Source organism: Lampris incognitus, chromosome 5 (assembly GCF_029633865.1).
Source record: "Lampris incognitus isolate fLamInc1 chromosome 5, fLamInc1.hap2, whole genome shotgun sequence".
NCBI lineage: Eukaryota > Metazoa > Chordata > Actinopteri > Lampriformes > Lampridae > Lampris > Lampris incognitus.
This window is the reverse complement of record NC_079215.1, coordinates 59,075,768-59,090,205: the sequence shown is the minus strand read 5'-3', so window position 1 is coordinate 59,090,205 and position 14,438 is coordinate 59,075,768. Positions and strand designations below refer to the sequence as shown.

The following is a 14,438-nucleotide window of genomic DNA, read 5'->3' as shown; positions in this document are numbered from 1 at the left end:
GAAACATTTAAATTCTTGTAAATTTACATGTAAGGCACCATTTTGTGCGATAAAAGCATAAACTTTAATGGGTAACAATTTCTTGTTGATATATTGTAAAATAGATTATTCAGTAAGCACTCAGCGAGATGGTGTGCTCAACACGGATGCATAGGACTATGTACATAAATGCACGCAAAGTACACTAAGGTAAAGAGCAATCAATTGCTGGCCATTTGCAATGGTTTGCAAATTAACTTTGCTTTTGATTTTGCATGAAGTATTCAGAACTGCAAGAAATTCAAAAGGACCTGACTAAAAATGAATTTAATGAACGTGTTTCTTCATTTTTTTAGCTAAATTGATACAAGAGTGGGTAAAATACAATAACACTGCCAGAAGTTCTCAGAAAGTTGAATCAGTTCATCTGGACGCAACATTTACTGAGAGAAGCATTTCATCACTCATCTAAGTGACTTCTTCAGTCTCAACTGACTGCAGGTATCCCCACCTTTATAAACAATACAGTGTCATAACGACTGAAAACATCGGTTTCATATGCAAATTGATGTGACCGTTAACTAGAGTTACAATGGCCATATGTACCATTCACAGAGGATTTAGTCCATGGGCCAGACCATTTTTTGGTGCATCTCAAGGTGGCAAAACTTAATTGTGATTTTTGAAAAGGTACATGTCTGTAGATGATATTTTGGTATGATAGCCCTTCCTGAGTGGTAGCTGAGTCACAGTTATCAGCTCATGAAGTTAATAACCCCTAATCATAAATTCAGTTTTTCGACACTAGTGTATATCTGGTTAAAGCTCATGTAAGGACATTTGCCAATGTTTAATAATATAGTGTTTGATATCATTTTAAAGGGGACCTTTTATGCTTTCATTTAAGATCAATGCCGTATATGTCTGACAAACACAGAAGGCACGCGTCCTCTTTAGCCCATAAATGACACATTTTCCCACAATTTTCGCCTAAATTATATACTTTCTTTTAGCCCTGTGACATCAAGGGACATCAGCAGCACAAAACTCAACAACTGGAATACTCAAGGGGCTCTAAGGATTCAGGAAATGTATAATATACCCATACTTTTATTTGTGAGAGGTGATTGTGAGCCTTAAGTTAGTGGGAGGTGTTTAGACAAACTGGAAGGAAAGCTAAAACTACAACGAGATGCGGCTCCCCATTTACAATGCAGGAAAGCGTGCCAATCCTCCAGCTGTACATACAGTTGATGCTGATCATGCCGCTATCCTACAGGATGCAGCGGACAGATATCACATGTGGCTGATGGCTCGACAAGCCAACAAAGATGTTTGTAGCTGGACTGGGTTCAACATCCTCACCCACAGCAATACAAGTGTACAAGAAGATAGCATCGGCTATTTGCCCACAATCAACGCTCCTGCCACACAGCTATCAACAGTTAATGAGGTTCTTCACCAGTCGATAAGCATTATGAAGTCTCTGCAGCTCAACAACATTGTTGTTGTTTTTGACCAGGCATTCTACGCCAAAGCTGCTGAAATCACCTGGAAACACCCAGAACACTTCAAGAACATCATCCTTAGAATGGGGGTCTTTCATACCATCTGCATTTTCATGGCAACGATTGGAAAACGTTTTGCAGATGCTGGTCTAAGAGACCTTTGCATAGAGGCAGGAGTGATAGCTGATTGTTCAATCACAGGGGTTATTGATGGTCACAGGTATAACCGAGCAGTACGGCTCCACAAACTGCTCTATGAGGCTCTGTTGAAACTAGCATGGAAAGGTTTTCATCCCTGGTTAGAAGAGAATCATCCTGAAGATCTCATTCACTTGGCAGAAACTCTGCAAGCAATCGCGAACATGTGTGATGAAGTATCACAGCCCAGATTTGAGAACACCCTTAAGCAAGATTCACGTCAGCTTATTCTGACACATTTCAATGAGTTCCTCAACTACCTTCAAGAAGACAATGGCCCGCTCTCAGCCTTCTGGATGTCTTATGTGGACATGGTTGAGATTATGCTGAGTCTTATTCGAGCATCAAGAGAGGGAAAGTGGATGTTGCATCTTGCAGCAATCAGGGCCATCATTCCATGGTGCTTTGCCTATGATAAACTGAACTATGCCAGATATCTACCATTCTACTATGCTCAAATGTCTTGCCCGGAGGTTGATTATCCTGCTGTTCATGCACACTTTGTAGAGGGTGGTTTTTCTGTCCAGCTGGGAAGGAACAAACCCTTTGGAAAAATTCCAGTAGACCAGACAATTGAAGAGACTGTAAACAAGGATACTCAGACTGCAGGAGGGACCAAAGGTTTCAGCTGAAAAGCTGGAGCAGTGACCAGATACTATCTCACTTCAGAAAACAGAAGTCAGTATCTAAGGCAACTCAGGAACATGACAGGCAATGATCCTACAGAAAGTGTAAATCATCATGATCTACAGAACACAAGGATAGAGAAGGACCGGGCAGATGTTAATGCCTTTGTAGAACTTATGGAGAAAAGCTGGGTAAACCCTCTAGGTGCAGATCAATCTGATATAATCAGTCTTTCGACAAGAATCACTGTGTCATCCGACATAGCCCGTGATCTGCTGCAAGCTCACCAGACTGGAGAGGAAGCATATCAAAAGTTCAGAAGTGAGCGTTTGGAAAAAGGTTCACCAACAGCCAAGTTCCATGACACAATGAAAAAACAGAACCTGAAGACATTTGCAAGTGTCACTAAAAGTAGAGGAAAGCCGGCAAAAAACAAGGAAGTGGCCTTGAAAGCAGATAGAACTCTCTTTGGACATATGATCATGGTTTCACAAAGTAGAGATCTTCACATTAAAGATGTCCTGGCTCATCCTCTTGGTCCACTACCTTGGGCACTTTCAAATCCAGATGGCTCACTATGGAAAACTAACAAGGCTGCTCTTGCAAGAGAGTTGGAGAAATCAGGATCAGCAGTAGAAGAAATTGGAGAACATTCTGCATGCATCATTGATGGAATGAGCCTTGTTCAGAAAATGAAAGGTGATGGCAAAACCTTTGGAGAGATTGCTGGATCTGTGCTGAACCTAGTGCTGCATGAAGGAGGACACAGTAAGCGGATACATGTGGTGTTTGATGTATACAGGAAAACATTGATCAAGAATGCTGAGAGACGCAATCGTGGTTCAGCAAGTAGCACTCAATGGAAAAACATTGCCCCGGGACACAAGGTTGTGCAGTGGAGAAAACTCTTAAGTAATCCATACAGCAAAACAGCACTGATAACGTTCATCGTGGACCAGTGGAAGCAACCAGAGAACCTTCAAAGGCTTAAGGAGGACAAGCAGCTATTTGCAACCTGTGGAGAGACATGCTATTGTCTCGGCAAAACAGACTGGAATGTTGTTGAAGACCTGAAATCTTCCCATGAGGAGGCGGATACCCGCATGCTCTTACATGCAAATCATGCCAATAAGAATGGCTATCAAACCACAGTTATTGTGAGCGAGGATACAGATGTCATGATCCTTTGTCTTGGATACTGTAAGAAGATAAACTGCCCCCTGTATCTGAAGTGTGGCACACAGAATCGGACAAGGTACATCAACATCAGCAACCTTGCTCAGCTCCTTGGGGATGACCTATGTGATGCTCTTGTAGGTGTACATGCCTTCACAGGTTGTGATAGTGTAAGTGCATTTGCAGGACGTGGTAAACTTTGTGCTTTCAAACTGATCAAAGGAAACAGGACATTGCAAGAGTCCGTCAAAACCCTGGGAACATCCTGGGATGTATCAAACGAATTGTACAGCAATATGGAATAATTTGTCTGCAGGTTGTATGCGCCATCATCTAGCCTATGTGATGTCAATGATCTGCATTACTTGCTGTTCTGCAGCAAAAGGGGTGAAGTGGAGTCCAGTGTACTTCCTCCTTGCAAGGACTGTTTACAGATGCATATCCAGCATGCCAATTACCAGGCAGCAGTGTGGAGGCGCTGCCTGGAAGGACAACCAGACATACCAGGGCCAAAAGGACATGGATGGACAACTGATGACCAAGGTATACTCACAATAATTCACTACATACATGTTCATCATGCTATAATGCTAAAATAATATGTATAGGTAATTTCTCAACATTCAACTTCCTCGCTGAAATGGATTAGAAATATGTTCCACTTATTCTTACAGGTATGCTGATGTTAGAATGGATGCGAGGACCCCCAGCACCACTGGCTGTCCTGGAAATTATGGCCTGCAAGTGTGTACGGACCTGCAAGCTTCCTGACTGCTCCTGCCTTGCCCACAGACTGCAGTGCACAGAAATGTGCAAGCTACAAACCTGGACCAATCAGAGAGAGGAGGAGGAGGACATAGAGGTTGATGTGAAACTGGTCGACTATGATGATGATGATGAAGATGAGGTGTATTAAATGTATAGTTCTTATTTTTTTTCTTATTCTTTGAATCACGAATGGTGTCATTGAAAGGTGATAGCTATGACTAAGTTACTCCTTGGGAAGAATTATCCTATTGAAATACTATGTTGGTCCAAATAATGGAGGTGAATGGGCCTGAGCCAGTGACTTCTAATTTAAGGCTCAAAATCACCTCTCACAAAGAAAAAGTATGGGTATATTATACATTTTCTGAATCCTTGGAATCTCTTCTGTATTGCAGTTGTTGAGTTTTGTACCCCTGACGTCTCTTGATGCCACAGTGCTAAAAGAAAGAATATAGTTTAGGCGAAGATTGTGGGAAAATGTGTGTCATTTATGGTTTAAAGAGGTCACATGACCTCTGTGTTTGTCATACAAATACAACAATGGGCTTAAATGAAAGCCTAAAAGGTCCCCTTTAAAATGATATCAAACACTATATTATTAAATATTGGCAAATGTCCTTACATGAACTTTAACCAGATATACACTAGTGTCGCAAAACTGAATTTATGATTAGGGGTTATTAACTTCATGAGCTGATAACTGTGACTCAGCTACCACTTAGGAAGGGCTATCATACCAAAATATCATCTACAGACATGCATCTTTTCAAAGATCACAATAAAGTTTTGCTACCCTGAGATGGATGAAATAGTGAAATTTTTGCCTCTGGCCCATGGACTAATTGGGAAATACTTGCAATCACAGCATTGTAAGATGGGAGCAGATCTACTCTTAGCCCCCCCCCCCCCCCCCTCGGTTCAGGGATGATTGTTCCCTCTTCACACAGAGCTTCACATAGATGTCCTCTTTGACTTCCCGTTCAAACCAGCGTTCCTCCCTTTGAAGAATGTGCACATCGTCACCCTTGAAAGAGTGGCCATTGGCCTGTAGATGGGTGTAGACTGTGGAGTCCTCACCTGACGCTTTAGCTCTTCTGTGTTGTGCCATCCCCTTGGCCAGTGTCTGTTTGGTTTCCCTGATGTACAAGTCACAGCAATCCTCCTGGCGCTTAACAGCATACACTATATTGCTCTGTTTGTGCCAGAGGACTCGATGTTTGAGTGGACCATTTTCTGGCGCAGTGTGTTTTGGTGTTTGAAAGCAACTAAGAGGCTGTGTTTGGAAAATACACATCTCAACTGTTCTAAAACTCCCACCACATAAAGAAGCGCCACTGGTTTACGCTTAGGCAGCTGTTGTTCTTTCTCCTCTCTTCGATTGGCTATGGGTGTCTTCCTGGCTTTGACAAACATACAGTTAGGATAACCACACTTAACTAGGGCCTGGTCAATGTGGGATTTCTCCCCTTCCTCGGCTGCTGTGTCAGTGGGGACGTTGTCAGCTCAGTGGTACAGCATCCTGGTGACTTCTAGTTTGTGATCTAGTGAATGATACTTAAGATTTAATCCAGTCAAACCTTAAGTGTTGATCAGTTTCTGACTGCACAGTGATAATTCCGCTGGATGCAGTAGTTGAGACAGGAGGTATGAGGCAGACTATGTTTAGGGAATCTTTTCTAGCCCCTTCCCCACCTGTGGTGAGCAGAGCGGATCCTAAATAGGGCTGCTCAATTATGGGTGCAGCAGCCAAGAAGCCCTTCTGCCTGTGTGCCAGGTTGTGGCTAGGGGCTGCTAGACTTCACTGTTCTGCCCATGTCACCTCTTCCTGATTAACACAGTGATTTGACTGATGATGTTTATGGGTTGATCCTTGCAGTAGGTCACCTGTGCATGACAGCTTTTTACGTGGAGAGGCTGATGTACCTGCAGCCGCGACACAGTCCTTGGCAGGGGTTGGCCAGAGTCCAATGGCATAGAGAACCAATACTATTGGAGACCATCCTCTGTTGCAGCCTTCATCCGCCTTCACTGACATTTTGACATGAAGACATCTTCCACCTGTTCCACCACTGAGATCTTTGTTGACAGAACTGATGGGAATCTTCTTAATATTAACAGATTTAGAGCTAAAGGTAAAACCACGACCACTTTCATCAAAGAGCTGCAGTACGCTGATGACAATGCCTTAGTGTTGCCCATAGAAGAGGAACTACAGAGCATACTGGATGCCTTTTCAAAGGTATATGAGCAGCTTGGCCTGGCCATTAACATAAAAAGAATCTTATCCTCTACCAACCCCCACCCAACAAAAATATGCCTGCTCTGCCCCCATCTATCTCTGTAGACAGCACCAGATTTGAAAACGTGGAACTGTTCCCATATCTTGGTAGCTTTTTTTCCTCCAAAGCCAAAATTGACATTGAAATACACCATCGTCTCACTTATGCCAGCCGGGCCTTCTCAAGACTGAGTAAAAGGGTTTTTGAAAACTGCAACCTTCAGGCCTGAACAAAAAGTCTGGTGTACAAAGTGGTAGTGCTGACCCATACTGTATGGGTCAGAAACCTGGACCACATATAGTAGACACCTGAAGGCACTCGAGGCATACCAAACACAATACCTCAGGAAGATACTTAAGATCAGCTGGGAGGATAAATGCACCAACTTCAGCATCCTCAAGGAGGCCAACATGCCTACTATAACTGCCACCATCGCAAAACATTAGCTGAGATGCACTGGCCATGTCCTCTACATGTCTGACTCTTGCCTCCCAAAACAAGTCCTTTACTCTCAGCTCATGACAGGACAATGTGCCCCAGGAGGACAAAATAAGTGATATAAAGATAACATCATGGCCCACACCAAAAGGTTTGGCATCAACCTTAACACCTGGGAACAAGCAATGAAAAATAGAGAGGGCTGGAGACTGGCTGTCCGTGAGGATGCTGGGCGCTACAACCATGACCTCCAATGTGCTGCTGAAAACAAGCACAGACTCAGAAAGGAGTGAGTTACCAGAAAGGCCACATCCTCAACCACTTTTTCACACCCTTACCCACAATGCCCCAAAACATTCAGCTCCAGGACCGGCCTCTACACCCACAAGAACCTAGAAGCAGGACATGACCCTGAGTGACTGCCAATGATGTTGGTGACTGATCAGAATGTGTTGGTTTTACGATATATATCAACAATCAAATGTCACCAATCACAAATTGCAATTTCACAGTCTAAGAAGGCTAATCTGTCATTATTCACATCCTCCCTGGTGAACTTGATGTGGTCTTTCACAGAGTTAAGGTGGTCGTTGAAATGCGGTACATCCTGAGATTTAATTTTAACCCTGGTGTCGTCCACAAATGTGAACCAATGGCTAGGTGGTGTCCCTGGACAGAACACAGAGCCCTCTTTTCCATTTCACTGTATACAAGTTGGTCACTATAGGTGAAACTGTGAAACCCATAGCACACCCATGTGTTTGCCTGTAGTACTGCCCCCTGTATGTGCAAGGCTCAGCTTTTTCGGTTTTTACCGATTTTCACCGAAAAATGCCAGATTTTTTTTTGAAAGGAGCGGATGGGTTTAAACTGATTTTCACCCGGATTTTATGTTTCCACGGATCCAAAAGTTGTTCCTGTTCATGTGAGGTTATGTAAGAGTGTACTCTTGTGGCGAAACTCGGCATGCTGGATGGCTTTGAAAAATAAAAACCGAAAACACTGAGCCTTGTGTATGTGATGTACATGGACTAAAGACACAGCATAAGGAGCAGACACAATTGGTCAGTGTTAAAGGTGGTCCTATTGCTAAGGGTGGGGTCGTTTTGTAATTTCATATGGCTACCTTTTGCATGTATTCTTCAACCCTCTGTGAATAGTACACATTGCTGTTGCAATTTTAGTCAGTCGTCACGACAATTTGCATATGAAACCAATCGTTGTTCTCGGTCATTATGCCACTGTATTGTTTATGAGGGTGTGGGATACCTGCAGTCCATTGAGAATAAAGAGATCACTTAGATGAGTGATGAAACGTATCTCTCAATAAACGTTGCGTCCAGATGAACTGATTCAACTTTCTGTGATTTCCCTGCCTGGATTATTGAGCATGCATAAACACACTGCCAGAATTTTTTTTTCCTTAAATAAATGTATCATTTAAAATTGAATTTTATGCATACTGGGGTTCTCTTCATCTGATATTACATTTTGTAATATAAGTCTCTAAACGTTTTATATTAGATTTTGTAATATAAGATCTGAAACAATTTTGTGACAAATACACAAAAATAGAGGAAATCGGGAAGGGCCAAATACTTTTTCATGGCACTGTATTAGTTTTCCATTCATTTTCAGTCAGTGGTTTTGACCAATTTTATTTTGATATACGTAGATATGGCATTTCAGATATGTTGATAGATCAAATTTATGAGAATAAGCCCTACAGCCATAAATGATCCTGATCCCTATACTATCGCAGTCACATTTCTGTAACACATATCTTGTGGTGACTTTTAGCTTACAAATGCACAAATAAAAAGGAAGCAGAATCAGGGAACTCGGATCATTAATTTAACTTTGTTCATGTAAACTCGAATAATATGAATGGTAAATGCAATGCAGTGGGAGCAACAGCAGAGGAAGAATGCCATAGATTTTACCACTGTTAACAAAGTTAAAACCAATTTGCTTATGGTAATAAATTAAGGGAGCATTGTGAAGTAAAACAGTGAAGATATTTTTACATGATGGACAACATATTTTATATATAAATGAACTAAAATACAAGGAATACTTTTTTTGTTTTTGTTTTTTTTCCTGTTTGTTTGTTCTTGAAGCATTTGGTTCATGTTCCATTAAAGTGCTACAATTTTCTGCTAATGTTTAGTGCACTCCTCCATTAGCCAATAGTAACAGCCAACAGGCTATAGAAGAACACACGTGCAGGAGGGGTATGACGAGCCCAGGGTTTAAATGAGTGGTATTTGTAAAAAAAAAACCCAAAAAAAAAACCTAATTTTGTTTGTTTCATCTACTGTAAAAAAAAAAGGTACATTAGAAAGTATCTAAAAAGGTAAACAAAATTACAAAAAGTACATAAAAAGTACAAACCCATTAAAAAGACCCAAACTGCCAATTGCTAAAATGGAGGACTTAACAACACTTCCTTTTTCCCCACATCTTGTGTGATTTGTTTGTATGGGTTGTTTCAAAGACTGATTTCGTTTAAAAGACTGATTTAGTTAATTGTTTTTTCTTAGTAATTCAGTCATTTGGGTTTTCAGCATTTGACCAAAGACCACTCACAACTCAGTGGCTTTTTTTTTTATTGGTACAAATGATTCAAAGCTTGCCCCAGGATAACTGCACATCTTTGGAAAATGTAGAGTGAGAATCTGCTTACTTATATCTTTAGTAAATTTGAACAAGTCGCTACATGCCCTGAGGTTTAGCATGGTGACAATAACATAAAGACCATGTGATGTTAGCAAAGCCAAGAGTCCAATGAACTATTACAGTTAAGCTTATACAATACTCCTGATTTCTGCTTTTTGTAGATGCTGGCTGAGGAGAAATCCATTTCTACCCAGAATGCTGAGGAGCGCGACCGTGCTGAAGCTGAGGCCAGGGAGAAGGAAACTCGGGCTCTGACACTGACTCGTGAGCTGGAGACCATGATTGACCTCAAGGATGAGCTAGACCGGGCCAATAAGATGCTCAAGGCCGAGATGGAGGACTTGATGTCTTCTAAGGATGATGTTGGCAAGAGTGTAAGAGCAAAAATCTTTTGGAGCTGGCAATTGAGTATAGGGAAATCAAGTAAAAGGAGAAGCTCATAGGATGTATTAGGTCCAGTTTGGATCGAAAAGTGATCTTGATTATTTTTTTTATTTTTTTTAAACAATCCAAAAGGAAAAATGCCTATTTCATCCATTCAGCAAGTTATCAATGACATAATGTTGCTCTAACAAGAAATATATAAAAAAGAATAGCATTTGTACAGTCTCATATTTTTATATGAAGGTACTTTTCTTATACTTTCAGGATTTTTTAGGAGCCCAAGCATGTACTGCTTGAACCCTATCCTTCACCTTCTTTGTGTTCTTGTCTTCCCTGTCTTCTCCAACTTCATTCTTGTTCTCCGTCTTCTTCTTTGTCTTTGTCTTCTTTTTTATGGAGCACTAAATGTAACAAAAATATACATGTTTCAGGTGCACATATTAGATTATGATAAATATCAGAAATTGTCACATTTAAGCTAAAGCTCGTTAAATTTATAAGATTTATAACTTGTGTGAATTTACTTAAAATGATACTTAAGTGTTGAATTTAAGCATCATTACATTATGGCAAAATTGAGTAGTTACTAAATATCTGAACAATTTCTCAACATTTTATTAAATATATCAAAACGTTATATTTAACAAATATAGAAAATTTCCATCATTTAACAAGTGTGTGAAAAGTTTTTCCACATTTAGTTAATGTTTTAATTTTTTCAACATTTAACAAAACTTTTATATTTTTACGCTCCTTCTCCTTCAAAACCTCATACTATTACTCCTACTCCTACTTTTTGAACTATTTCTACTACTCCTCCAACTTCTACAACTCCTCCTACCACTCCAACTCCCTCTACCCCTACAACTCCTACTGTTTCTCCTACTACCACTCATACTCCTCCTTCTAGCCCTACAACTCCTACTATTGCTCCTACTTACACTGCTTGTACTACTCCTACTCCACCTCAAACTACTCCTATTCCTTTGAACATTCCCTATATTCCTACACTTTTCCTCAACTCCTAATATTACTCCTACTACTACTACTCATTCTGCAAGTACTACTCCCCCAGCTAATGCGCCTCATTCTACCACTCTGACTAATCTTTCAACTCCTACTATAACTGCTACTGCAAGTCCTCCTCCAAATACTCCTACTTTTTCTAACACTTCCAATTCTTACCATTACTTCTACTACTCCTTCTCCATTTACACCTACCACTACTTCTTCAACTTCTAATACTCCTTCTGTTACACCTAGCAACACCCTAGCAACCAACTAGAAACTACCTAGCCACACCCTAGCAACTCACCATTACAATATACCACCCAGAAACACGCTAGCAACCACTTAGCAACAACCTGGCCAGGAACTTCTTGGTAATTGATTACCAGGAACAACCTCATAACTACCTAGAACCTCCCCACAACCACCTTTTAAACCCTAACAACCACATAGGAACACCCTGGCGACCACCAAGCAAAACCCTGGCAACCACCAGGAACACCCTTGCAACCATATACTATATTAACAAGCTAGCAACCACCTAGCAACACCCCATCAGCCAGCTACAACACCCTAGCAATGTCCTAGCAACCACCTGGAACACCTTTGCTACCATTTGGCAAGAACCTAGCGAAACGTTGCAAGTACCAACTGCACTGTTTGTTTTAGAAGAACCACCTCAAACACTGTCAATGAGAAGTGTGTTTTATCATATTAACATCAGGGGTGGGATCTGGATTTTTGGCACTATAGGGAGAAATGTCTACTAGCCCAAACAAATTATTCCTATCCCTATATAGATAATGTAATATTAACATTCATCCTGACCGCACTCTAATAATAGATATGTAAAAAAAAGTCATAAGCTTGTGTACTGTTGTATATGTCATATTGTGTTATTACTAGATCAGTGTAAGTAATATAATGTTCAAGTTTAGATATAGCCACAGGCGGCAATTAGAGGTTTCAAGCCCAATTCAAAAGATTTGCTGTACAGAAATTTGACATTAATAGTCATCAAGTTGTAGTGAATGTGAAAACCCTCAACCTCTTTACAAAGTATCGTAACAACCCTTGTCAATCAATCAATCAAGTTGTAGTGAATGTGAAAACCCTCAACCTCTTTACCAAGTATCGTAACAACCTTTGTCAATCAATCAATCAAGTTGCATTCTATAGCACTTTTCTAGCTGCAACAGCCACTCAAAACACTTAACATTTCTGGTCAAATCAGAATTTCAGACACCTGTTATACAAAGAACAAAAGAACAAAAGCCGTTTTCTGTACAATCGCTACCTATTTTGGATGCGTAAGGCCACTGAAATGTGATTTACAACAAGTAACTTATTCACACGTGTATTACAAAAAGATTTGACATGGGCCATTTGAGACAACTGACGTTAAGCAGACCAGTGACAGACCTTAGTCGGTATGCAGATAATGGATGGTTGACAGCAGTGGAATGGTCACCAGAAACTACAAAGTTATTTTCCTGCTCCTAACATTACCATGTTCAGTATTACCACGTGGGAATGAATGAGAGCCTCTGAGTACCCTTACAAAAAATAGTATACTTGAAATGTATTTTATTACGTAAACTTAAGTAAACGTCAAGTATGCATAAGTAACCCTTGTGGAATAATAGCCATTTTTCTTAGTTTTTATTAGTTTAGTTTGATTGGCTGCATATCAAAATTGTTGCTTTATGACCAAAGTTGATTGGATCTTCCTGAAAATTCACATTAAGGGATACATATTTTTGCTGTTAGTGGTGCCCTCTAGCTTGAATCAGTGTAAAGCAATTTGAGAAACAGAAGAAGAAGAAGGAAAATAATAATTAAATCTGCAAGTAGCATTTTACGAGGTTATCCAAAGGAGTTGAATCAAGTGCAACTGGACTTGGTATATATCCGTGAAGATGTTTTGCCTCTCATCCAAGAGGCTTCCTCAGTTCGTGCCTTTCTGACTAGACCAAGCTAGTCTGACTAGCTTGGTCTTGATCTGCTGAACTGCTCGGAAGATGCTTGGAGATGGACCAGGTGCTCCGTACTGGTCACGAGAATGTCGTCCAGGTAAACAAACAGGAACGGCATATCCTGCAGCACAGAGTCCATGAGCCGCTGAAAGGTCTGCACAGCCCCTTTTAGCCCAAACGGCATCCTCAGGAACTCGAATAAGCTGAACGGCGTGATTACTGCCGTCTTTGGCACATCCTGCAGGTGGACCGGCACCTGGTGATATCCACGCACGAGGTCCACCTTGGAGAAGATGACCGCCCCCGCCAAGTGAGAAGAAGTCCTGGATGTGCGTGACGGGGTAGCGGTCTGGCGTCGTGGCATTGTTGAGGTGCCCAGGTGGTAATCACCACCTGGGCACCAGCCACCGTTAGCCTTCGCGACCATATGCAGGGGGAGGCCCACAGACTGTCGGAGCAACGCACGATTTCCAGGCGCTCCATGTTGGCATAGACTGGTGTCCAGTGGTAATAATGTAGTGTTCCACTCTGTGCTTGATGACTGCTGATGAGAAGATCAGCGAGCAGACTCTGAAACTCATCCCTGGTGGCGAGCATATTGGAAAGGTTGATGGGACCCGCCTCCCCCAGAATACATGGGTAGGAGCAGAAGGAGACGGTGTCAATCAAGTGGCGGTTTTTAACGTCCACGAACAATCCATAAGCATGCAGGAAATCCACGCCCAGGAGGGGAATGGACACCTTCGCCATCACAAAGTCCCAGCCCAACCGCTGACTGCCAAAACCCACCGTCACATACTCATGCCATAGGTGTGGATGGGGGTGCCGTTGGCAGCATCCATGGGGGGGGCGAATATGCCGTTCATCGCGTCCACTGCTGTCACAGGCAGGATGCTCTGCTGCGCCCCCGAATCAACTAGCAACCGCCGACTGGAGATGGTGTGCTGAATAAACAGCAGCCTTCCTTCCTGGCTGATGCTCAGGGCTACTACTGACCGCCGGCCCTGGCTTTTTCCACCCCACTGAAGCTGCATGGCATTCCTTTGCTTTGGCTCCAAACCTAGCATGGTAGAAACACAGTCCCCCTGAATCCTGCTGCAGATAAGAAACTGCTGCCGCGGCGATGCCTGCAGCCTCAACCGGAGGTGGTGGAAGAGTGTGGGCAGACAGCAGAGCGGCTGCACACTGCTGTCGACTGGCCAGAAAAATCCTGTCAGCCTCTGCGGCCAAGTCCCGAAGGTTGCTGGTGGTGGACAGCTTGGAGCTGGCCAAGGCAGCACAGATGTGTGAGAGGAGCTGACGGAGGAACAGCTGGCCGAAAAGGAAGGTGGGGTCGCACAAACCCAGCATAGTCAGCATCTTGTCCATTAATTCCGATGGCTTGCCATCTCCCAAGCTTTGCAGTGAAAACAACCAAT

General features: G+C 42.1%; 1 protein-coding gene across 2 annotated transcripts in view; it reads left to right on the top strand.

The window, feature by feature from the left end:
- The window catches only part of LOC130112542 (myosin-9-like), a 204,522-nt gene that overhangs the window by 104,834 nt on the left and 85,250 nt on the right, over positions 1-14,438 (top strand). For both annotated transcript variants that reach the window (XM_056279957.1, XM_056279956.1), the window contains one exon: positions 9,814-10,026. In XM_056279957.1, the coding sequence (XP_056135932.1) occupies positions 9,814-10,026 (213 nt within the window). The remainder of the gene's footprint in view (positions 1-9,813; positions 10,027-14,438) is intronic.